Source organism: Drosophila sulfurigaster, chromosome 3, assembly GCF_023558435.1.
Source record: "Drosophila sulfurigaster albostrigata strain 15112-1811.04 chromosome 3, ASM2355843v2, whole genome shotgun sequence".
Lineage (NCBI taxonomy): Eukaryota > Metazoa > Arthropoda > Insecta > Diptera > Drosophilidae > Drosophila > Drosophila sulfurigaster.
Window position 1 is genome coordinate 37,385,365 of NC_084883.1, and position 24,211 is coordinate 37,409,575.

General features: G+C 42.0%; 1 protein-coding gene across 1 annotated transcript; it reads right to left on the reverse strand.

Moving 5' to 3' along the window:
- Positions 1-1,595: 1,595 nt before the first annotated feature.
- LOC133841678 (homeobox protein araucan) lies at positions 1,596-21,582 on the reverse strand. The gene is made up of 5 exons (XM_062274322.1): positions 20,588-21,582; positions 16,509-17,204; positions 7,238-7,344; positions 4,223-4,527; positions 1,596-4,020 (listed from the first exon to the last, which is right to left on the reverse strand). Exons 1-5 carry the CDS (start codon positions 20,627-20,629, stop codon positions 3,011-3,013), a joined length of 2,160 nt encoding a protein of 719 aa, XP_062130306.1. The 5' UTR covers positions 20,630-21,582; the 3' UTR covers positions 1,596-3,010.
- Between the last annotated feature and the right edge of the window lie 2,629 nt (positions 21,583-24,211).

Genomic DNA, 24,211 nt, shown 5'->3' on the forward strand with positions numbered 1-24,211 from the left:
TTGATTTTTTCTTTTTCTTGCTGCTGTCTTACAACACTATGTAGTCAACTAATCGGTTTATAGCATTACTCTTATTGATTGGTCGGCGGCACAAAGATCAAAATAAAGTGTGCATTTATGAAATCACTTTCAGTTGATCTGAGAAAAAAAGAAGGCAAAGAACTTCTCAGTCCTTACATGCAGGTAGCCGACTTATAGACCAGATTGATCAACTCAAGTAATTGGGAAACATTCCTAAGGAAAACACAATTGTTTAGTTGACTTGAGTGGCAAACATTGCATAAAAGTCATTTTAAATTTTCAATAATTTATTAATTAGTCAGCACTTGATTTGGCTTGAATGAAAGCACAATTAAAAGCTGAATATTATTGAATGAACAAATAAATACATTCATCAGCTAATCAAAACTGTTAAAATACATAACTGTCAATATTAAATTCTATTTGTTTGTTTCTTTTTTTTTTTTGTTCTCAAACAGAGTTTAATAAACTCTGCAAAGCTGGAGAACTCAGCTTATTATTTTCATTCATGAGTATGAGTATGAGTATGAGTATGGGTATGAGTGTGTCTTCGCCTCAGTGTGTTGCTGTTTTTGGTTCTGTTTAGGTTTGCGAATGCTGTTTCCGGTCTGCGCTACAGGAAAACACGTTTCCAGCAAAATGCAATTTTTGCTTTTCAGCTTTTTCGCCAGTCGAAAGTCGTCGCCAGTGCACCAAATCGTACGCCTTGAAAAATAACCAAAAGAGTTTGTCTTGCGATGACGACGACGACAACGTTGACTACGAAGACAACAACAACAACGAAAAGAATAACAACAACAACAGCAACAACAACGACGATGACATGACGACAGCTATAAGAGAACCCAAGGCCCATAATCGGCGACTGTAAACTGTAAAATGACTTGACATTGTTCCCGATTAATGATTACAATTCCAATTACAAATACCAATTTAAGCCGCGACTTATACTTGAAAATCTCATTCTTAAAATATGCTCAAAAGAAGATCTGTTAACTTGTACTTGAAGAGTGGCAATGGAACTTTAAATGCAACAGTTAATTATAATTATGGTATCATATTTGTAATGGCATCATTTTATTATATACTCATAATAATATTTTATGTTTTTACAAGCATAGTGTATTAAAATCTTCAACTTTCGACAATCGAAATTTTCCTGAAATATCGCTTACTTTTCATTTCTGCATTTTATTCACAATTAACTGATTTGTTTATATGATTTTTATTTTAAATCTTGGTATGCATTTTTCTACTTTTTTTGTTGTTCACATCATAGTTCCATTCAATACGAAACCGAATCGGATTACTAAATCATATTGCTGTCAGTGGAAAAATTTGTGGAATATTTTTTTTAGAAAGCAAAAAATTATTTTAGCAAATAATCTATGAATAAGCTGGAAAACTGGGTATTATATAGAAAGCTTCAACAGTACTTGGGACTAGGCAGTTGCCTTTTTTTAAAATCTGAATATATATTTTGAGAAATTAAGTATTTCATTTCAACTAAAATTCAAAGCATAAAAAACAACAAATTTCCACCTTTCCCCGTTAAGTAACAAAAAACTCGTCAATTTGAATTTTTATATGTATCGTTTTCAGTTTTTATTTATATTTATATATACTCGTATATATATATTTATGTAGTTATATACAGTTGCATTATATTACACTATCCGCTTAGGGCGCTAAAATTATGCGAGCTTACATACGATTTGTGCATAAAATACAGCAATAATTAGATTAGATATACACACACATATATACTATATATATTGGTAATAATATATATGTATATTCATTCGTACACTATTATAGGTAAGACGTGTTTTGCCAATTTATCAAATAAATACATACAATAGAGAAATAGAGCGTAGAGTACAATTACAATACAATACAATACAATATTATCGTAGAATACAATGCAATAAATTAAATTTACAAACGACAGGAACAAAGTTATAACTTAAGACAATAAAAACAAAAAAGATCTACAACAACTAAATCAATCATTGCTCGCATTTAACTTGCATATTTGGTTTGGATAAGGGGCCAAAGTGTGTGTAAGGGGTGAGAGTAGGGATATTTTTTCTCTTGTTGTATTGTGTTTGGAGCGAGACGTTTTTGATATGTTTAGTCCACCCAAAGGAGGGAATCGTCTCTACCGCAATTGTCGATGGATCAGCCCCCAAGAATGAAGCAGCTATAGTAAAGAATATGTATAGTATAGGAGGAAATAGGATTGAGGACGAAAGTGGAGCGCTGTTTGATGATTGCGCACGCGCTTTTGATGTTTATATCATTGGGGGATCGTTTTTCACTAACTCTTACAAATTTACTTCCTATAAGCTCTGATTGCATAAGTTGTATGTACTCGTATTAAAATTAATGTATTTTCAATTATCAGTTATCATTTCTATGCATTGTTTTTATCAATTATCATTTATCGTTTATCAATTAGATTTTAGGATTTTTCATTCCCACGAAAAATTGCACAAAGTCCTTGCGGTTGCGGTTTGCTGTTGCGATTGCGGTTGCAGCTTGCTAATGCGGTTGCTAATGCGGTGGCTATTCTTGTTCTGTTCTTGTTGTTGTTGTTGTGCACCGATCGTTGGCTCCTCTGAGCGGGATGATTCTTCTTTGCTATTTGGTGTAAGCGGCGTTTAATCAAAATACCGAATAATCACATGTAAATTATTGTCCGAAAGTTGACCGATCGATGATCCAGCTTCCCCCTCAAGTGATCTATGGCCTCAGCATGGCCAGTTTACTTCCTTGCTGCTGTTGTTGTTGTTGCTGCTGCTGCTGCAGTTGATGCTCGCGTATGGCGATCAGGGAGAGCGATCGAAATGCCGAGATCGGAGATGCGGTGGTTGCTCCATTGTTGCTGTTGGCAACTACCGTCGGCAATGCGTACGGATCGGGGGGACGCGGATGTGGAAGCTGATGCTGATGCTGAAGCGGACAGCGAGAGCGATAGCGATGGGGGTCATGGCTTGCCGCTTAGCGAGGTCACATTCACGCCTGGCGATATCTTGCCCGAATTCGAGGACGACGACGACGACGTCGAATTGCTGGAGATGGGACCAATCATATGCTGGGTGCTAACGCCTCCAGCGCCACCTGATGTATGCCCACCGCTGGTGGGAATGTGCACCACATCGCAGCCCATCGACGAGGAGGAGCTCGAAGCCGAGGGCGATGCACCTGGCGGTGGCGCCACTTGCGGTCCTTGTCCCGCATTGCTGGTTGTGGTCAGGCTGAGGGGCGCAAAGTGCTGTCCGGTGGCAGCTCCCGAGACTGCGGCCTTCCACAGCAGCGGATTCATGCCGAGGCCATTGTGCGCCGCCAGACTGGCGCCAAAGTGCCGCTGATGCTCAAGGAACTCCTGCGTCGGGGCGCTGAGGTGCGCTGCAGCTGCGGCGGCGGGACCGTAGAAGCCGCGATAGAGATCGGGACGCACATAGGGCGCATAGTTGGGGATGCGAGCCGCCAGTGGCGAGAGTATTTTGCCGGGCGATGGATGCTGATGCTGACCCGCATGTCCGTAGAACGCTGGTTGTGCGGGCGGCAATTCGCTCGCTGGCGAACTATCCTTGGCCGCCGTATTCGTCTCCTTGCCATCCTTAGCCATGTCGGCCAGCGACCAGATCCTTGGTTTTACGGTCAGACTGCCGCCAGTGCCGCCAACTGCAGTCTGTAGCGAATTCTGTTGCGCCTGCTGATGCTGTTGCAGCAGCTGTTGCTGATGGTGGTGATAGGCGGCAATGTCCGGGGGCGAGCCGGTTGGCGGTCTGAAGTGATGATGCAGGGCGGCGGGATGGAAGAGCGGATGCGTGCCAGGACGATCGTAAAGATCGGGGGAACCATTTGGTGAGCCAGGTCGTGATTCCGACCATTCACTGTTGTTGCTCTCACCGGGGCGATCGCCCATCATGTCTCCTAGTCGGCCCATGCGATCCTTGTCGTCGTTCGAGCCGAGTCCAGAGTCCTTGGCATCTGTAAGTAGCAAATGGAGTAGAGAAACGATTAGTAAGTTAGGCAAATCAATGAATTTTATTGTTTCCCTAGTCTAAGAATGTTATTCTTTAAAAGAGTTTAGCTCCTAGGAATTTTCCTACTACTTTTCTTTAATTTTTGTGTTTTTTACTTTCTTGGTTTTATTTAGAGTTATGAACTTAAATTGGGAACTTAAACCTACCTAGCAAATCATTATCCTCGGTGTTCTTGTCGTTGTCATCGTCGTCATCGATGTTGGCATCATCGTCGTCGACACGATTCCTTGGCTCCCAGGTCATTTTGTTCTCCTTTTTCAGTCTTCTTCTCGCATTCGCAAACCAGGTGGACACCTGAGTGAGCGTCATTTTTGTGATAATCGCCAGCATTATTTTCTCCCCCTTGGTGGGATACGGATTCTTTTTGTGCTCATTGAGCCAAGCCTTCAACGTGGATGTCGTCTCCCGTGTGGCATTCTTTCGTCGCGCTCCATTCAAATCCATGCCATAGCTGCAAATAGAGCAAGATTAAAGAAGGAATGGGTTAAAAACGGGTTGTAATAGCGGGGTGGGAGTGTAGTCCACTCATTATTATATTAAACTGGTCAACTGCTGGTGCGGCTATTAGCAGTGTATATCGCACTCACTCTGCCTCTCTGCTTCACTTGCCGCACTTGCCACATTGGCCACTTGTGTGCAACATTTGTTCATAATAAACACATTTGCCATGGCCATGAAACCCATTGGGCAATTGCGCCATGTCTGTGTCCCGGCAACATTAATGCTTGTACACATGTGCAGTTTGCGGTCTCGCAACATATTTCCAAGCTGACCCCATGGTGGCTGTGGCTACGCTGCCAGCACTCTTCCCTCCCCCTCGTGGGTGCTGCAACAGTTTCGCTTGTGCCTACTGCTGTTGACTCCTCTCTCTCCAAGCTCAACTTCTGCTTTTATAGCATGTTCTGGTTTCACTCCTGCTGCTCCCCGATTGTTAATGTTATCTCTGGTGCATCGACTATCAAAAGAACTGCTTCCACTTCCTCATCGAATCACTCATCTATTTCCTCACTTTATTCCTTATATACTTTCAAGTCAGAGAATAATCTTCAACTACTTCCCATTTTTAAAGTGTCTTTTAATACTTTCCTTCTTCCATTCTTTTTTACTTCCTTTTTTAAATGTTGCATAATACTTTCTTATTTTATTTACTTTCTATTTTTTTATTTGCCTAAATACATATTCTATTATAGTATCTCTTCTTTATTTTTTTTAGTTATTTTTTGTTACTGCTCTTCTTAATTCTTTTTCTACCTTCTATTTCATTCCATTTAGTAATACTTTAATTTCTATTACTTAGTTTCTTTATTTATTATTTTTTTCTATACTATATTCTCTTCTATTCTATACTGCATTTTCTTCACCTTTTCCACTGTGCTTTTTACTTTATTTTATTCTACATGCTCTACTCCTAACACTATGGCTACCTTTTCTACTAACTTTTTATGATTCCACCTCTACTTCCATTTTTGTTCACTTTTTTATCAAATATTTTCTTCCCTATTTCCTATCCCTTTGCTACACCACTTTCTATTCTATCCGCTTTCCCATTTCCTATTCCTATTTATTGTTTTACTCGTTCTCTTCTAGCTATTGCTGATTCTCCTACTCCCTGGCGGTATTCCCGCTTGAACTGCTGCTGAAGCTGCTCCTGCTTTATCTCCAAAGCCTACTCCTGTCTCGCTCCTTCTCTCTTCTTCTCTTGCTTCAGCTATCGGCTCTGAACTGCCCAGTCAATGGACGCGACATGGCGCAGCAGCAACTGTCCTTTATCGCTTTTTGTGGGCAGTTAGCATACATACTATACTATATACTGTATGTTTCGGTATAGGGAAGTGGAGGAAGAGGCAAAATGTGCATGTGTTTCCCTGAACAATTTGCAGTTGCCGTTGCCCGTTGTCTGTTGTCTGTTGCAAGTTGCCAGTTGCCAGTTGTTGGCTGCCAGCTGCACTGACGATATTGTGTCTGTGTGGCTGCCACACAATTATTGGCTATCTCACTCTGGCTGGATGGATGAAGATGGAGTGTGTGCGTTGCATTAATTAATTTAAATTTGAAAAGCAAAGTGTTGCCGAGTGCAAAACACCTGCGCCGACAGCCATTCCAGCCTTTGATCACATGACAGTTGAATAAATTTTTTTAATTTTACACTATCAACACAACACAAAAAGCGTCGTGCGTCGCGTCGCGAGGCGATGCTGATGTGGATGTAGATGTGGATGGCGTCTGTGGATGTTGTGGAACAATGGCAAAAGGCACCCACGCCCCTTTAATAACTACAATATATAGTAGGGTTGGGCTGCTAAAAAACAAAACTCGACTTGGCTTCCACAATTCGAGTTGACTTGCTGAATTCAGAATCGAGAATCGAGAGGAAGAGAGAGAGGAGCAGAAGAACTTCGGCGGCACGTCACAGTAAAATAACTCAAAATTGATTTATTGTGAATATTATTGATAGACAACAACAACAACAACAGCAACAATCACTACAATGTACAACCTGTGCAAATGGACATGACTCAACTTTCAAATTTTTGTTATGGGTGTCAATTACAGCAGAAACAATGGGAAGAGCTGACAGATAAAGAGAAGGTGAGAGAGGTATACAGAGGCAGAGAGAGAGACGTGACGGGATGTTGTCGATGTTGTTCAATCGACAACTTTGTTTGGATATTTACGAGTATGTCGAAGTCGATGTCGACGTCGCTGTCGCTGTCGATGTCGATGTCCAGCGGAAGCAGCCACTCTGTCGACTGCCGTCGGCAAGCGATCAATTACAAGCAAATAAATTATCGTTAATGATAATAGAAAATGCAATAAAGCTGACTGCGCTTTCATGTACACACATGTATTGTATTGGCTTTTACTTTTCAATTGAATTGGCCGAATTTCTTGCGTTGGCATTTGCATGCAACACTGCCCCAAACTGCAACTGCATTTACTCGTACTTTCGAATACTCATTCCGAGTGCGCTACTGTTGAGGCCGCGCCCTGAGCACATCGATTCGCTTGCCGATCACGTACGATCACGTAGTCAGGCTGGTGTTGGCGTTGATCGCCTGTCGGACCACCGCTCATGTTCTCGCCCCACACAATGTCACAATGTCGAGCCGGGTATCGTAAGCGAATATCGTAAGCGAGTATCGTAAGGGAACATTTCTTACCTATTGAAGGGATATCCAGCGAATGCCGCATCGTATGGATGATACATCGAGGGATATGGCCAAGGCGCTGCTCCAGCCACCAGGTTCTCCTTCAGATCGATGCCAGCCTGCAAAATAAACACAGAGAGATTAAAATTAATTAGTTAAATACGTATTATAAATACTTTTCGACACAATCTGCAGCCGACCAAACGGGAAGACCTTGAACCCCCAGAGTTATGAGTATTTAAAAATCATGTTAAACAAATGATTAGTACACATTTTACAGTTTCGTGTTTTGTGTTTTGTATTTCGTGTTTTGTTGCTGCGGCTGCTGTGCGTTGTTATCAACAAATTAATTATACGGTGGCAGCTAGACGTTTGTTGGGCCAAGGAATTCGTTTAATATTACGAGTTTGAGCAGAGGAAATATGTTAACCAAATAGGTAAATAAACAAAAATACAAATGCATTGCTTAAAACACATTGTGTAAAATACTTTTCAAGTTTAGTTTTGCTTTAAAATGTATGCAGATTGTTTTCAATTCCTTCCATAGTCCAAGCAAGCAAGAGCAATGGCAAGTGAAGAGGTAAGTTGCTGCTATCAAGTGATTAGAAAGAGACGAGCAGCTGCCGTCAGACATACAAAACTATCAATTGATTGTATGTAAATGTGTTAAGCTAAACAATGTGCGCTTAATGATCATAAATTTCTGTCAGATCGAGCGATAAGCACGCGCAATAATTAGAACTGCGATTGAACTTTGGCTTAAGAGGTACGATTAAATAAAAACAGTAATAGCAATATGACTAGAAAACTGCACGTATATAGAAGAATATGTGAAATTATAATCGTCAAATATATTTCTAAATTATTTTTAATTATTTATTAACAAATTTAGAGGGCATTCGAGGGCAATTTTTAAACTTGACACTTCAAACAAAGCATTACCAAATTTCTAGTTAAATTCAGTGATTAAAGAGACACTTGTATGTACATACATATTTATTTGTATTTGTCTACCCATTTTACCCCACTGTACAATAAGATAAGCACCAATCGAACCTCAGTCGAGCATCTGCTGCGCTGCTCTGATCTTGTGGCATGAGGAGGCGACGTGATTAAAGCAGCGAGTATTCGCTATATTCAATTCAATTGGGATTCATTTTATTTTGATAATGAGCAACATCTGAATACATGTGCATAAGTATGTAGTCACATTTCACACACACAGACAGTTGCACATTGTGTAATTAAAATCGCAGACAATTGATGCACAGTGGAGAGACTCAAAGGTATGCGAAGAGACTAGGAGATGCGATGCGAATGCGATGCGATGCGATTCGATGCGATGTGATGGGATGTTGTATGTATGTTGATTAAGTGTAACATGACAATTACTTATATACACATTTAGTAATTTAGTCTTGTCGAAATTCACTGCGACAGATGTTGGCTGCCGTTGACGTCGCCGTCGATTGTCGTTGCTTTTGCTGTTGTTGTCATTGCTGTTGTCGTTGTCAGCTGTTTGCCGTGTTTTAAGCGTTGTGATAACGACAAGCGATTGCTCGACTTGCGACTGCAGAGTGGAGAAGGACAGACAGACGGACAGACAGGAGAGAGACAGCTGCTGCTTGGCGAGTGTCAAAGGTCATGGCGATGACAATCGATACACATCTCCTGCTCAGTTGGCCATGTTTATTTCTTCAGTTTTTTAACTGTCTTATCAACATCTTCAGAGTTCTTACTCTCTCTTAGCAAATCGGAAATATTTCTTGTGTGTATGTTACGAGAGAATGCTGTCTGCATTGGCAACGGCAAAGGTTCGCATGGGCTCAGCATGTGGTCAGGTTTGCTTTGAGCCAAGTCAGCGATAGACTGATAAACGGCCAGCAACAGACAGACAAGAGATCAGAGAGTCCCTTTTGGCTGGCTGGCTGGCTGACTGGCTGACTGGCTAGCTGGCTGTCTTTAGACAGGTCAGAGCACAAGGCAGCAAAGCATTCGTAACGTGCAGTTCGCAGAAGTCATTTAGCAAAACGTTTTACAACCTTTTTGGCCAAGACTCGCGAGACAATATTAAATTACAGTTTTTGGCATCGTCATCGGAAGAAGGTCGCTGCAAAACTTGCAACCAAGCGATCAATTACCAGTTGCAAGCACACAACACAAACACAAATACAAGGATTCCGCATCCTACGATTGAGAGAGTCTGATATCGAATTCGTATACGATTCGAATCCGATTCCTCAATGAAGTTAAAAAGGTCGTCGTCGCCGTCGACTCAACCGGTTTCCATACATTTTTACAACTTTTACAATAATCGCAATTCAACTATCAAACGTGCAACAGCCACCACAACAGCATCAGCACCATGTTTAGCATTAACATCAAGAGTATCCGCTGCTAACTTCTCCTGCTCCTCTTCTTTCTTCTCCTCCCGATCTGCGAATGGAGCGTGTTATAGTGCGTGCTGCCCACAGACATGGACATGGGCACGGACATGGACATGCGAGTGCAACATCCTATAAATTGTTGCGTTTGCTACCACTTACAGTAGGAACCAACAGTCTCTCCTGCTTCTCCTCAACCCTTGCTCCTCCTTTGCGCTACCGTTTAACAGCTCCCGAGATTTTTGCGTGTGATGCAAAATATGAATACAACATGAATACTCGACAAGTGTGTGCAACTACGTTTCGCGTTTATTATTACAGCCCCAACAACGAGGCTGGCAACAAGCGCAAATACGATACTCGAATTGTAGCGCTTGTACTTGCAACCGATCCTCCTCAATATTTGTCTGTATCTCTACTGCTAATAGCGGTTATAAGTAGTTCGCTTTGCTCTCCTCAAATGCTGCCTGCAAAACACCTACAAACACAGGCACTCAACTTGTAAAAGTTGCTAAGCGATGTGGTAGCTTAAAGTTGCTTTAACGCTAAGTGGAGGAATTAATATGAAAGTGGAAGAGCAAATAAAGTTGCTTATACAGTTAGCTTTCATGGAGTTAATACTTTAATAAGCTAGCTTTGCACTCTAGTAACTTTATTTTATGACATTTATTGAAATTTATTTAGAGTGCAGCAGAATTTCAGTTGAATTGTTATGAGGCATCTAAAAGGTATTTATTTTAGTTCTATAACTATTTCTTATCGCACATATAGCACATTATTTGCCTTCTTGAAGTTGGTTATGCAACAGAATTACAATTCTATTTGACACTCCAAACAATATTTATTTAAATCTATCTTTTTCAATAGAATATCAATTATCAAAGCACTATGTATTCAAATATTTGCTTATTCAACAGAATATAATTTTTATTTAACACTTCAAACACTATTTATATCGCAAAGAATCTCATTTACTTAAATCACTTGCGCACATTTTCATTTATTTTTGACACAAAACTTTTAAAGCGATCGATTGAAAAATATTTAAAATTCTGTAAACGCTTTCGGAACGTCAAAAGAATATTCATATTAAGTACAACTAAAAAGACTGTTCAAAAAAGCCGAAAACTGTAAACTGTATTTATGAATGCTAAAAAAAATAATGTAGCTGGCATAATTGATCACTTTTCACAAAGTTATTTCACGGAAACCTATTACAACAAAATAGAGCTAGAAACTGCTAAAACACGTGAGGAATTATACGTATTTTAAATATAAATTATTGTGTAAACTCTTCTTTTAGTATAAAAAAAATACTGTACAAACGTTAAGCATGATCCACATTTCTTCTTTTGGTATAAGAAAATACTTCTTTAACTTCTTCAGTGGTGTTTCACTTCTGTGTTTGGCGTAGTGTGCAGCTTCACGCATTGCAAGCTGAGATTTCGCAGCTTCCACAACTTGTGAATGAAAGCCAGCAAATTAATGAATGTGAAGATAAACAAAAAAAAAGAGGCAGAGAACTCTGAGAAACTGGAAATGCAACGAATTTTCAATGTGGAGCACTGTGTGCTTCACGCTTCACGCCAACAACCCCACGACAATTGGTCGACACATTGGCGATACAATATTCGAAACGAAACGAAGCGAATTCGGATGCGATTTGATGGCAGTCCCTAGACGGTGCCTCGTCTCTGTCCCTGCCGGCGATGCAGCCCTGCGGTTTGTGCCTGTGGTGGTCTGTCGCCTGATGCGTCGCGATGTGAATGATGCGCGTAATGACGGGTCGAGTTAATTAATTGCTGCTTCGATTTAAAAATAAACGCACGTTTACGCATCGCATTCCTGTCTGTACTCGCCAGCGAGTTCGAGGTGGAAGTGGATGGAATGAATGGCATCAGCATTGGAATCGGAATCGGAATCAGAATCAGAATCAGAATCAGAGTCAAGCAGAATCTCAATCTGTGAGGACTTTGACTTTTTCGGAAATGCTTAGTAGAAGACGATGTCTCCTAGCGCCAGTCAACAAATGCCTGAGCAAACGCTTCCACGTAGGCTTGACAGTTATTGCGTACGGCGCTTATAAAGTTGTTGCTTCAATGTGCTGGACGACAACATGGTTGTGGCGCCTCAAGCTCAAGCTTCAGTTATGTACGAGGAGTGTGTGCGGGGCTCTGGGGTTCTGGGCTGGCGACTTGTTTGTTTGGCCCGTTGTTCGTTTTGTTGGTTTGTTTGGCAGTTGCCATGACTGCTAATTTGTTTGTTGTAGTCAGGAGCCGCCCTCCACCCCAACTCCAACGCATTCAGACATTCTCGTAGACACCCAACGGAGGAGAGCGGAGAAGAGAACTTCCCTTGAGTGAGTGAGTGCAAAATTTACTGTTAACGAACATTTTCAACTTTGCCAAAAAGCCAAACAACAATGGCAACACAACACAAAAACTTTCCACAGCACTTAGAGGCAAAATAACAATGCGAGGCAAGTCGAGAGTCGAGAGATTGACGAGGAGACCGAGAGAGTGAAATGTATTTAGTACTTAGACCAAACACATGCACACACAACACAACACACAGCCTCAGAGACGTCACCTTGCCATTAGGACAACAAGGACGGACCGGGGGACGGACGGAGGGACGGACAGCAGGACAAGAATAGCAAATCCCCAACCCAAAGGAACGACACTTTCGACATTTTGAAAGTTGACAAATCAGTGCATGTAGCAAGTGCCTCATGTTAGGGTTGTTTCATGTGCCACATGTGCGTGCGAGCAGGGTGGCAACTCTGGCGCTCATTGGTGGTGCAAGCCACCAGGCGACCAGCCACGATTTGTAGTTTGCCTTTTTCGTAGGATTTTCCAAGTCAACTTTGCCGCTGGCAAAAAGTTTTTGTAGCTCCCACAGGACACACAGGATGTGTGGCAGCAATGGATATGCCACATACACTTGTGCGTAGCCTTTTGTTTGCGCCTCCCCTACCTCCCCCCACCTCCCCCACCGAAAAGCAAGCTGATTGTCGAGTGCGAAATTTCATGCCTCAAAACCATTGTTGTTGGCGTTTGACATTGATGTTGATGTTGCTGCTGTTGCTGTTGCTCTTGATGATGTTGTGGCACTTAGAGACTAGAGAGTTGAGAGTTGAGTGTAGCAAAAAGTCAATATACTCAGCCAGTTGAGTGTCTAATTGCGACGGCAGCTGAACTCAGGATGCAACATATGCGCTAACGTCAAGGATAAATACAGATCAACTGACGTCTGACAGGGGCAAGGGGCACAGTTCGTAGGCGGGGGCGGGGGCGGTGGCAAACTCACAGACAGGAAGACAGACATGCGGCACAGAGGCCTGTCAGTTGCGTGTTGACAAATTTATTAATAAGGTACGAAAAGTAGCAGTCGACGCCCTCAACGACACCGGGCGCGGCCTGTCCTGACTTTGCCTCTCGGCTTGGCCTATTTATTTGGCAGGCGGCGCTCTTCAAATGTTTCTTCTTTTGCGCCCATTTGAAATGACAGGCAGCGCGTTGCAGCAACATCTACACAGAGGCAGAGTCAGAGGCAGAGTCAGCGGCAGAGTCAGAGCCAGAGCCAGATCCACCTTGGAACCATCATCCACCATTTAGCATGAAGACAACGACGAAATATATTCCCGTGCTGCGGCAAAATGACAGCCGCTTGACAGCTCGTGTCAAAGTAATGAATCCACCGCACCGAGCCGACACTTTTACAACTCTCCCGACTCCCCGAATGAAATGTGTATCGCACATTTATATCTCTATATATCAGTATATTTACTGTATGTATAGTATGCGTATGTAGATGATACTCGCGCTGCCTAAGTTCGAAGAAAAATTGCTCCAGTTTAGCGCCGGCGGCTCTTGAAAATGCCGCAGTTGACTAATTACGATCGCCGGATGATTTATGCAGCTGCGCCGCGGCCGGAAAATTCAAACTTAAATGCCTCAATCAATATTAAGACATATTTGTATTTATTGCGTGCTTCGTACACAGAGAGAAAAATAGATACATTTTATAAATTTTAAATAGAGATTTCAGTAAGAACTTTAATTTGAATTAAGAAATAAATATTTGGCAAATAAATAACAATAAATACTAAATGTTGAGGAATATACTGAATGACCAATATTTTTTTTTGAATACAATTTTGAATGAACCTTTTTTCAAAGTATAAATTTACAAAGTGAAGCAATTTCTATCCCATTGAAGCAAAAATATGTTGCCTTCGAATGCGGAAGCGTATTGATTTTTTCGCTCTGTGTATGCACATACATACAAGCATGCGTACATATAATACATCAATACATCAATTGCTGCGTCAGCGAGGCGAAGCGTGGGCGACAAGTTGCGACAGTGGTAAATCACCAATCGATAAATTTCAAAAGCGACGACTTTTTTTAATAAGTCCCAAAAGATACTCACACACAAATATGCTGTGATACAGATACAGATATGTATGTTCGTCTGTCATTGTGTGTGTCTGTGTGCATCTTTCATAACAATCAGAAAAGCGGCAATAAGACCGAAATTTATGCAAAACCACAGCTACTGGAGACTGGCTCCGGTTTTGTGTGCTGAGCTTTTGTCTAAGCTGGCTCAAAATACAAATCGATATTTATACATGCATATATTCGATTATTCATATACATATGAATGGCAGCGATGAATGTATATTCATTCGATTATCAACGCACACACACAATGCCCCATTACAATGGACCGTGCGTCGATCGCTTTTCACTCGCCTTTATTTCGACTTCTGTCATTATTGCGGGCATTCCAAACACTTGATGTAAATATTTACATACTTGATGGATGGACAGTTCGTTGCCTGGTATTGTCGGGTACAGACAACATGACGCGACACTCAAACAGATCTGACGATTGGTTGATTTAACAACATTTTGACAACTTTTTACACAACTAAGAATTTTTTTTGTAATTTGGTTGTTTAACATATTTCAAGAATTCTACAGAAACTGAAAACAATCAGAAAATAAACTTTATACGGTTGATAGAAATAATATTTATTTCATCGAATTGTATCTATAATTTATGTTAAAATATTTCTTTTATTTAAACATAATATTCTCAAATCTAAATGGCATAGTTTCGCCTAATATTCAGCTTATTAGAAAGCCATTTAGTATTCTTTTCTTGTATGCAAATTTCTTGTTATTTTGCAGAACATCCTTTTGATGCTTCAACTGCGCGTTGCACGCGATGCAAGCGCTTTTGTATCATAAACATTCTACTGGAACGAGATATGCAAAGCTTGCAGAACATCAGCTATAAGCCATAAAAATATGTTTACTCTAAAACAATGTTAATATATAACCCTCGTGCAGAGGGAATTATAATGTTATCGTGCAAGGGAAATAAGTAACGCATTGGGACAAGCGAAAACTTATCTGTCCAGCTGTCTGTCTTAGTGTTCTACAGGAAACTTGTTGCTTGAATGTCTGTTTTAAGGTTGCAAGTGGCTTGAAAGAGTTGAATGCAATGCAAATGTTTAAATACCTTTGTGTAGAAATTATCTTTAAAGAATTTAGCTATTACTGAAAAAAATAATAGCTCATTTAACTTGTAAAATTTAACAAAAGTTAAGCAGGTATTTTATGAATGTTTTTATATGATAGATTTAAATTCTAAGAATTTTTATTATAGAAAGATTGTGATAATATCATTTTTACATTTCCGTAAGTAAGTTCCCTAAAATATTATCATTTCCTAATATAAGATTGGCAATAATTCCGTCTCCCTAAGATGTCACTAACATTTTATAGCTCACATAATCGCTGATCCCGCAAATCAATAATAGCACAATCCGCAGTCATTTGTGGTCTTTGTGATTTTATGATTTGATGGAACTGTTGCTCAGACTCACAGCCAGAGACAGAAGAAGAGTCTGCAGCAAAAAAAGATAAGTAGAAATCGGAGTCGGAGACGGAGTCTGTGCTAATTGAGTGTCTTCTGAAGCATATGTCAAGTAATGGACTCTTCGATTGTTTTTTTGGAATTCAAGTGAACTGCCTGAGCCACACAGGATCCCTTCGAATGGTTATCGTATGGCCAAAACATACACAGTGGGGGGCAAACCTTCGATCCCTAGGACAAGTTGACCAGCTTGACCTGAGGACGCGGCATGTGGTCCAAGGGAAGTGAAACCAAATAGAATTGTTTGGCAAACAAAAGCAAATTACACGCTGCTATTAGAAATAATTCGGCGAACAATGCCACAACAAAAAAACTGAATGAAGCGCCGGACATTGGACACTGGGATGGACACACTGCTGTAACCCAGCAGAGGCAGGCAAAGCAACTAGCAAACCAACAGAGGATGCCTCTCGCTCGATTGTAAGGCAGACATATGATGTGGCCCTCAACCCAGGGCACGCTTAGTCTTCGCAAAATAATGCGACTTGAAATATCACCAAGACAAAACGTAGCTCGAAAGGTCACAGCCGCAGACTGAGAGAATGATCATAGTGTCAGTTGTCCAAGGCAGGAGACTTGACAAATCTCTGCCTAGAACGCGCCAATAAAGCCCAAGCTCCAAAAGAGCTTGAACACATGTTCGGAAGCACTGGCGAGTCTCGAGTCTTGAGTCTCCAGTTCTCTTCTTTTTCTGGCTGGCACACGATCAAATAACGACGACGACGACGACGAAGAAGACGACGACGGTGGTCTCCTCACGGACGTTGGACAAATTCAGAAATTTATTGCACCATTGTTTAGTCGCATGACTTATGAACAGCGTCGTTTCCCTTTTCTTTTTTTCCTGTCTTCCTCCTCTCCTTTCAGTTGACGTTGTCAACGAGCTGCGTTTGCATGCTGTATGCTGTATGCTGCACGCTGTATGTTGCATGTGTGGCACGTTCACTTACCGGATTAGCGTAGAATGGCGGCTGATCCGCCGCAATGCCCGAAAGGTAAGCGGACATGCCCTCGGGATAGACGCCAAGTGGCACTCCACCAGGTCCCGGAACAAGTCCGCCAGCTGCCGCCAGTCGCTGATAGTTGAGCATATCGTATTGGCAGGAGCAAATCGTCTGTCCACTCACGGGATCCGTGTAGATGGTGCGTCCCGTGTCACAGCAGCGATTCGGATTCCCGCTCGGTCCTCCCGTTCCGGGTGCTGGCGGTCCGCCTGGTGGCGGCGGTCCAACGCCTCCCACGGCAGGCAATGCTGATGGTCCTGGACCGGCGCCGCTGCCCGCTGAAGCGGAGGCCGAGACGCCATAGGGTGTGACAGCGGCGGAGCAGGGCGAGCCGGAGCGTGCGCCCGGCGGCACTGTGGAGGTGACCATGCCGACGCCGGCTGTGGTCAAGGGCAGGGGCACGCTGCTGGGCAAGCCGGCGGCAGCGGCAACAACGGCGGCGGTCAGCGTTGGCCCCGGACCAGAGCCGAGGCCGAGGCCGGCGGCGGCGCTTGACGCGGCGGAGGAGGCGGAGTGGGCTAGTGTCGGCAGCTGGGTTGCGGACGAGGACAGTGGCGGCTGTGGCGGAGGATGTGGCGTCTGTGCGGCGTTTGTGGAGGGTGTTGTGGGCGACGAAGCAGCAAGGCGAGTTGAAACGGCATTCTGCAAGCAATGCAATATATTAATATCATTATTTGTATTTAATATTGTGCAGAGTAAATAATATAATAGCTAATGAGAGCACAAGTTCATAAACTGGATCTAAATTTAAAGTTTAAGGATGATTTAACATTTGATAAGGGCGAGGAAGAATATTTTTTTTAACATTATGAGCATCTTAGAAAATAGCAAGAAGAAAACGCCCGAAAAAAATTGAAATTCACATTTTGACTATTGAAACTATTTCTTCCCTAAGTTTATCGGACGATCCTAAGCAAATTTTCAGTAGTCATTCAGACTATCACTAATATTTGGTACCCCCAAGTTCTAGTCTCTAAAAATAAAATGACGTTCGTTATGGGCATTTTTATTGATTTAGGCACTCGACAGTGGGCGTGGCTAACTTCAAAAACAAACTTGATTTGCGTGCCACAATAAGAAGTATTGTGCCCAAATTTGATAACGTTAGCTCTTATGGTCTCTGAGATCTAGGAATGCAAACAGACGGACAGACAGAAAGACGGTCATAAACAGGGGCGGAGTAAGGTGGAAAAACAGGCAGTCTAAGGTAGCAGAGTGGGAATAGTAGAAGTAGAAGGGGAAGCGAAACTTAATTAAAATCGTTGCCTCTGTTATCAATGCGATAAGCACACGACTGGGTCCCGCTCTCCACTCCCAGTTATTTGTTGTTGTTCCTTTCCTCCACTCGAGACCCTCTTAATGGCCGAGCGTAGGTTCTGCTAGGTTCGGTTGTCTGTCTTTCGGTCTGTCTGCCGATCATCAAAGTGGAGCCGCCATTAACAACAAATCATGTTTTCGATTGACAACATTGATTTAAATTACACAGCCGATTGCTTGCAACGAACGAAGAGCGGCAAACAGCGACGACAACGGCAATGTCCTAAGCGCAACTTGAGTGTGTGTGTGAGTGTGCGTTGTGTGTGTATGTGTGTGTGGATCTTGTTCATGTTGCCTTGTGTGCATTGTAAGCCTATCGCGCACTTTTGTCAACACTTTTAGTCAACCAACATCGACGACGACGTCGACGACGATGAGAACAACTGCAACTGCAACGCATACATTTGCACACATGGGGCATTGGGTGCTTTGCCACATGCGGCATGCAGCACAGCGGACGCAAACAAGTTTTCAGGTTGTTTTTTTATTTATTATCGTCTCTTTGGCTGCTTTCGTAAACTTTTCTTGATTTTTCGTGTTTGCCTTTGCGGCAAACGGCGGCGCTCCCTTTCCCCCTTCCCCTCTCCCTCATCAACTTGTATCCCGCTCTTCTACCTCACTCCCTCTCGCCTTTGCTTCGTCTACTGCGCTCTCACTCTTTAACAAATGATCGAAAGGCTGTAAGATTGGATTTTTATCTCTGTGTCACTCTGCCGCTCTCCATCTCTCGTTCTATCTCTCTCTCTCTCTCACTCACTCACACTAGAGATAGACGGATGCACTGCGTCCAAGTGACAACTCAAGTGGCCATACGCGATTAAAAATTAATTCTATGACCCATATGGGGGCCGCGGCTCCCGATGTTTGCTTCTGCTGTTTGCTGCGCTGCCATCCAATGGATCGCTTATCAGTTGGCGCCTTTGTAGCAGCCGCCCTGATGTTTATCACTCGCTCGCTCACACTCACACAAACATTAAAGACATACACAGAACACTCGCTCAAATCGATAAGTCCAATATATTTGTATGTCTAGTGTGGACAATTTAAAATTAAAACAAGATGAAAGGTTGTAGACGCATTTTTTGACTGTTGAATACCCGCTAAGAATTTTTAGGGTATTACGAAACTTATAAAAATGTTTATTGAATAGCTGGCCAGCTTATTATTAATTGAGTGTTTAAAAATTCCTATTTTGAATTTTATAATTGCACTCACAATTTATAAATGATTGATTTGAAAGTCAAAAAGAGGCGTGGCCAAATTCTTAAATAAATTTGCATATAGGTGCAGCAATAAGAGGAATTATCCTAAAATTTGATAGCTGCAGCTCTTAAAATCTCAGAGATTAAGCTGTTTAAAGAGGTGGACAGACAGACAGACGGAGTGCGCCATATTGTAGTAATTGCTGTTGAGTCTGGGGTTCTTCTACATCGATTTATAATGCCACTCCACTTAAATATATAGCGGGTATAAAAAATGCTATCGAATTTTGTGCTAAGTGCATGCCGAGAGTGTATTTGAATAAACAAATCGTTTCTACTTTTCTACTGCGAGTGCTTTGTTGTTCGCTGTTGTTGTTCTTGTTGGGCATCGATCAAAAAGTGTTGAATATCCACTCGACACTATCGCCATCCCTGTCGCGCACAGCGGCATTTTGATCTAAACACAGCGTTTTGCATTTTTCTGCCTTTTTTCATGTTACTGTTTTTCTTCTCTCTTTAATTATTTTTTTCGCTGCGACTTCAATTCGAATTTTTTCGATTTTCGGTTTACGGTTTCGGCTACAGTTTCGGTTTCTGTTTCGGTTTCAGTTTTCTTTGTTGTTCTACAAGTTGCATTTCCACATTATTTGTTTTTGTTTTGTTTATCGCAAGCATTTTATGGGGCCTCTTTGTTGTTGTTGTCGTTGTAGTTGTTGCTCTGCCTCTTTACTTATTTGTAATTAATGTGTGTTCAAGTATGTGAATGTGTCTGAGTGTGTGTTTCTGTGTGTTGGCGCTGAAGTGTCAAGTAAATGTTGAATTGATTACATTTGAGCAAAGAGGCAACATTAACTTGCCATATTTGCGAGCATGTAGATCAGATTACCAAGCCAAGTCGGCTACTAAGTAATATGGTAAAAGGCCTTTTTGATTTTGAAACATGTAGAGACAAGCTAAGTAGACGAATGTGTGTGATGTCTACTAAGTGTAGAGTTCACTACTAGTGCAGTGAAGACAATCGTCACCACAAATACTGCAAGCAAGCATGTACTACATGCAAATGTGTGTGTATGTGTGTGTGTGCTTGGCATCCAATTGGACATGTGTCGACAAAGGAATTGACAAAAGCACACACACTTACACATACTAGTGTAAATTCTACACACCGATGCCGTCGCTTGGCACGCTAAACAAATGTAGCACAATGTGTATGGCTGACATTTTGGGATTCAAATGGGATTTGGCAGACATCGATTTGAAATTTCTCGCGTCGATTTCAATTTTTATTTTTAACAGCGCAACAATATACTATACATATTCATTCCTTTCGCTCGATCTCGATGCGGATCTTAATCTCTTTTTCAAGTCCAATGCGCTGTATTTAACAGCTTGCAGAAACAAGTTGAAATTAATTTCACATCCAGTTTGCCAATTGCAAAGATCATCTCTGTACACCATTAATTCCCACTTAGCATTATAGTAGTACTTATCTAGATATATACGCACCATTACTAAACAGACACCGGTTTCATTACTGTGCACTGTCATTTAATTTTTGATTTTTTTTTGCGTTTTCAAGTCGAACTAATAAAATATGCTTAAGTAACGGACACGAATTACGGATTCGCAACACTCGAAAACACGCACAATTTCCAAAAAACTATTCAGATTTGGGATTCGACACGATTTCGATCCGCGATTTCTATTCAATAGAATTTTGAGGGGCACCAAATTTTTGGGGCAACTTGTGCATTAATTTGTGTGCCTTTCTTGTTGTTGTTGGTCTCCTAATTGTGTTTTAAGTATTCAATTAATTATACTTTATTTATGCATTTGTGTTTTATTTTTATTTGTATTATTTCTTTTTGATTTAACAATAATCACTCTTGAGCCGAGGCGTATTTGGTGAGTGTGTGAGTAAGTGTATGTGTGTGAATTGTATTTTTGAGGTGCACTAGTTTTTTGGATTGGAACCGCTTTTCCACCGTTTTGTTACCGATTTAATAGATTTCGAATTCGATTTCGCATTTGCCGACGGTTAAACGGTGTGGCACGATTCAACGAACGTGTTTGCTTGGAACAATCCCAGCGTCGTACAGTTTGTCGATTGAGAACTCCCAAAAAATCTATGCGACTGGGATGTTATGTTGTTTATGCTGATGCTGATGCCCAGGTTGTACTTTTGGGTGGGGTTCAGAGGGGGACACGAAGTACGAAGACGAAGACGAACGCACACTGAATGGAGATATTTTTTTGTGTGTATTTTTCTTTTTTTGTCAATCGAATCGAATCGAGGCGAGGCGGCACGACAGGCGCTAGCGCTGGCACTGCGGGCACTGAGCTGAGCACTGACGACAAGACAGCAGAGGCAGAGGCGCGCACAAGGCAGCAGGCAGGCAGCACAGGCAGGGCACACAGCACAGCACAGCACAGCACAGACACGAACGAACGAACGTACGAACGATACGAACAATCTGCGTAACAGCCAAAAGTAGACTAACATGAGTTTCTTGAGCAACTACAAAGTGTACGACAAATGGGAATTACACGACAACCGACAATCGAAAACAGCGAAAACAGCAACAGCAACAGCACTGCTGCCAACAACAACAACTGCTACCACAAGAGCATAACATGTACACACAGATACACACAGATACGCTGTGGCTGCGGTGTATGTGTGAGCGAGAGAGCAACGCAACGGTTGGCAAAACTCGTTTCTCCCCTAAATTCGTTGGCATGCCTATGAGTGTGCGTGTGTTTGTGTTTGTGCTCGCTCTCTCTCTGCTCTCTCAGTTGGTATGTGTGTGTGTGTGCGAGAGCAGAAAAAGAAAACAACAAGAGACGGCGAACAGCGACCGTAACAACGGCAATAATGATTATCATTAAAAGTGGGCTGGCTGTTTGTCACAGTGCGCGTGAGTGGAAGCGAGACGGGTTGCTGCTGTGTTGCTGTTTGCTACTGCCTGCTCAACGAGAACCGGTTGCGTCACGATGGCAGCAGCAATAGCAAAGGGAGCGAGAAGCGGCGCGGCGACTGCAAACATTTTACACAACTACAACGACAACAAAGCAGAAAAATTATCTGAGTTGCTGCTGCTGCTGTCGCTGCTGCTGCGACCATAAATAAAGTATCTGGAAGCATTGAGTTGGGCGCAAGCGAGAGCGAGACAGCATGTGGCAGTGCCCACGAATCGCATTTGCTCAGCACGTTGTTGCTTGTTGGTTGTTGCCTGTTGGCTGTTGGCTGTTGTCAACATCGTCGTGTGGACTACGACGACGACGACGACGACTGCGAGACTCCGACTCTGCTGCTGCTGGTCTGGTCTCTCTGGTCGGTTGGCGCGCTGCCGCTGCCGCGTGTTAAGTGCGAGCGAGCCAGCAGAACATGAAAAAATTAACTTAACAACTAGAAAAATGGCTGTTATTGCGTGTTGTTGTAAATGCCGATGTATGTATTTGTACGCACTGTTGTTGCCTTTGTTGTTATTTCTTACAGTCGACTCTGTTGTTGTTACTGCTGCTGCAATGCTGCTACTTGCTGCTGCTGCTGCTGCTCGAGTGTAGAGTGCAGAGTGTAGAGTAGTTGGGGGAGAGAGCTTTGGGGGCCTGTACAAGTATTTGTTGCCATAAACAACAACAACAAACGAAACGAACGTTGGAAATAAGAAAAACTTGATGAACATGAACAAAACTCATGAAAGGGGTGGGACACCGTTGCTTCTGCTGCTTTGGCTTCTGCTGCTGCTTCAGCTTCAGCTTCTGCTGCTGCTTCAGTTTGAGCTTCAGCTTCAGTTTTATCATCCCGCAGTCGAGTTGGCGCTGCCTCCTCTGCCGCTGCTGACCACGCTGCCTCTTGCTGGATTGGCGCCGACTGCCACCGCCACCGCCTTCGTCACCGCAGCTGCTATTGCATGCGCGCTTACATTTTATTACGGAGATATTTGTTTTATTTTTTTTGTTTTGTTTTTCTTTTTTTTTTTTTGGTCGTGGTCGTGGTGGGGTTTCTTTAACTTTTTCTAATTAATTGAAACGCCACTCGTGAGCAGTGACGACGGCGCCGCCAGTGGGCGAGAGCGAGAACGAGAGCGAGAGATCGAACAAGCCCACCAAATGGCAAAGCGCGCGTGTGAGAGCGAGTGCAAGCGAGTGCCGCCGACTGTCGAGAGACTGAGAGCGCAGTTGAATCATTTTTGTAGCAACATTTATACAAAGATAATTACACACACACAGACACATACAGAGACACACACTCACTTGGCATCGCGCATACATAGATTTATATGGTGTGTAGAGATGTTTGAACATATGTATGCTATTTGAATGGAAATCGTCGTTTGCTGTTGTTGCTGCTGCTGCTGCTGCAGCTGAAATTTCATTTAAAGCATTATATTGCCACCCCCAACCCCCAACATCTTCTCTTCTTCTTTTTTCTCCTCCTACTGTGTGTCGCACACGCAGAAAACAAATTCTTACAGCATTTAAATGAAGTTACTTTGTTGTACGAGTTGCTTTCGTGTAAGTGAGTTGGTTATGCCACAGCCTGTGACACGTTTAACCCTGTCATCACCCCATCTCCATTTCTCCACCGCTTACTACTTCTTCCCCTCTCCATCAAACGCATGCATGATTGCTCTGTATGCTAGATGACAATGTGGCCAGAGGTGCGTGTCATCAATGTAACGGCTTAAAGTTTGAGTGAATTCCATTGTGAATACGTTAGCCCTTCGATCGATTATTATTATTAAAAACTTACATATAAATCCTCAATTATTTCCTTAAGACAAACCATAATCTAACCAAGTTTAATCCAATTAAATATCATTATTATTATATGGTATATTATAGTATTATACCACAGATTACAATATAATTCAGCGTGTAATTTAAAATTGAATCAAAAATATTATTGACAATTTATTTAATCCACAATATAAATAGAATTTTAGAGCAAACAATAAATATTTATATTTATTATTATTATTATTATTTTTTTTGTTTTGTTTTTATTCTTCAACTTTAACTTTTTACAATTTTTTTTACAATATATCTTTATATAATAAACCAAAATGCATTATCAATATAATCTCTAGAACAATCTCCAAAATGTTCCATAACAAAAGTATTTAT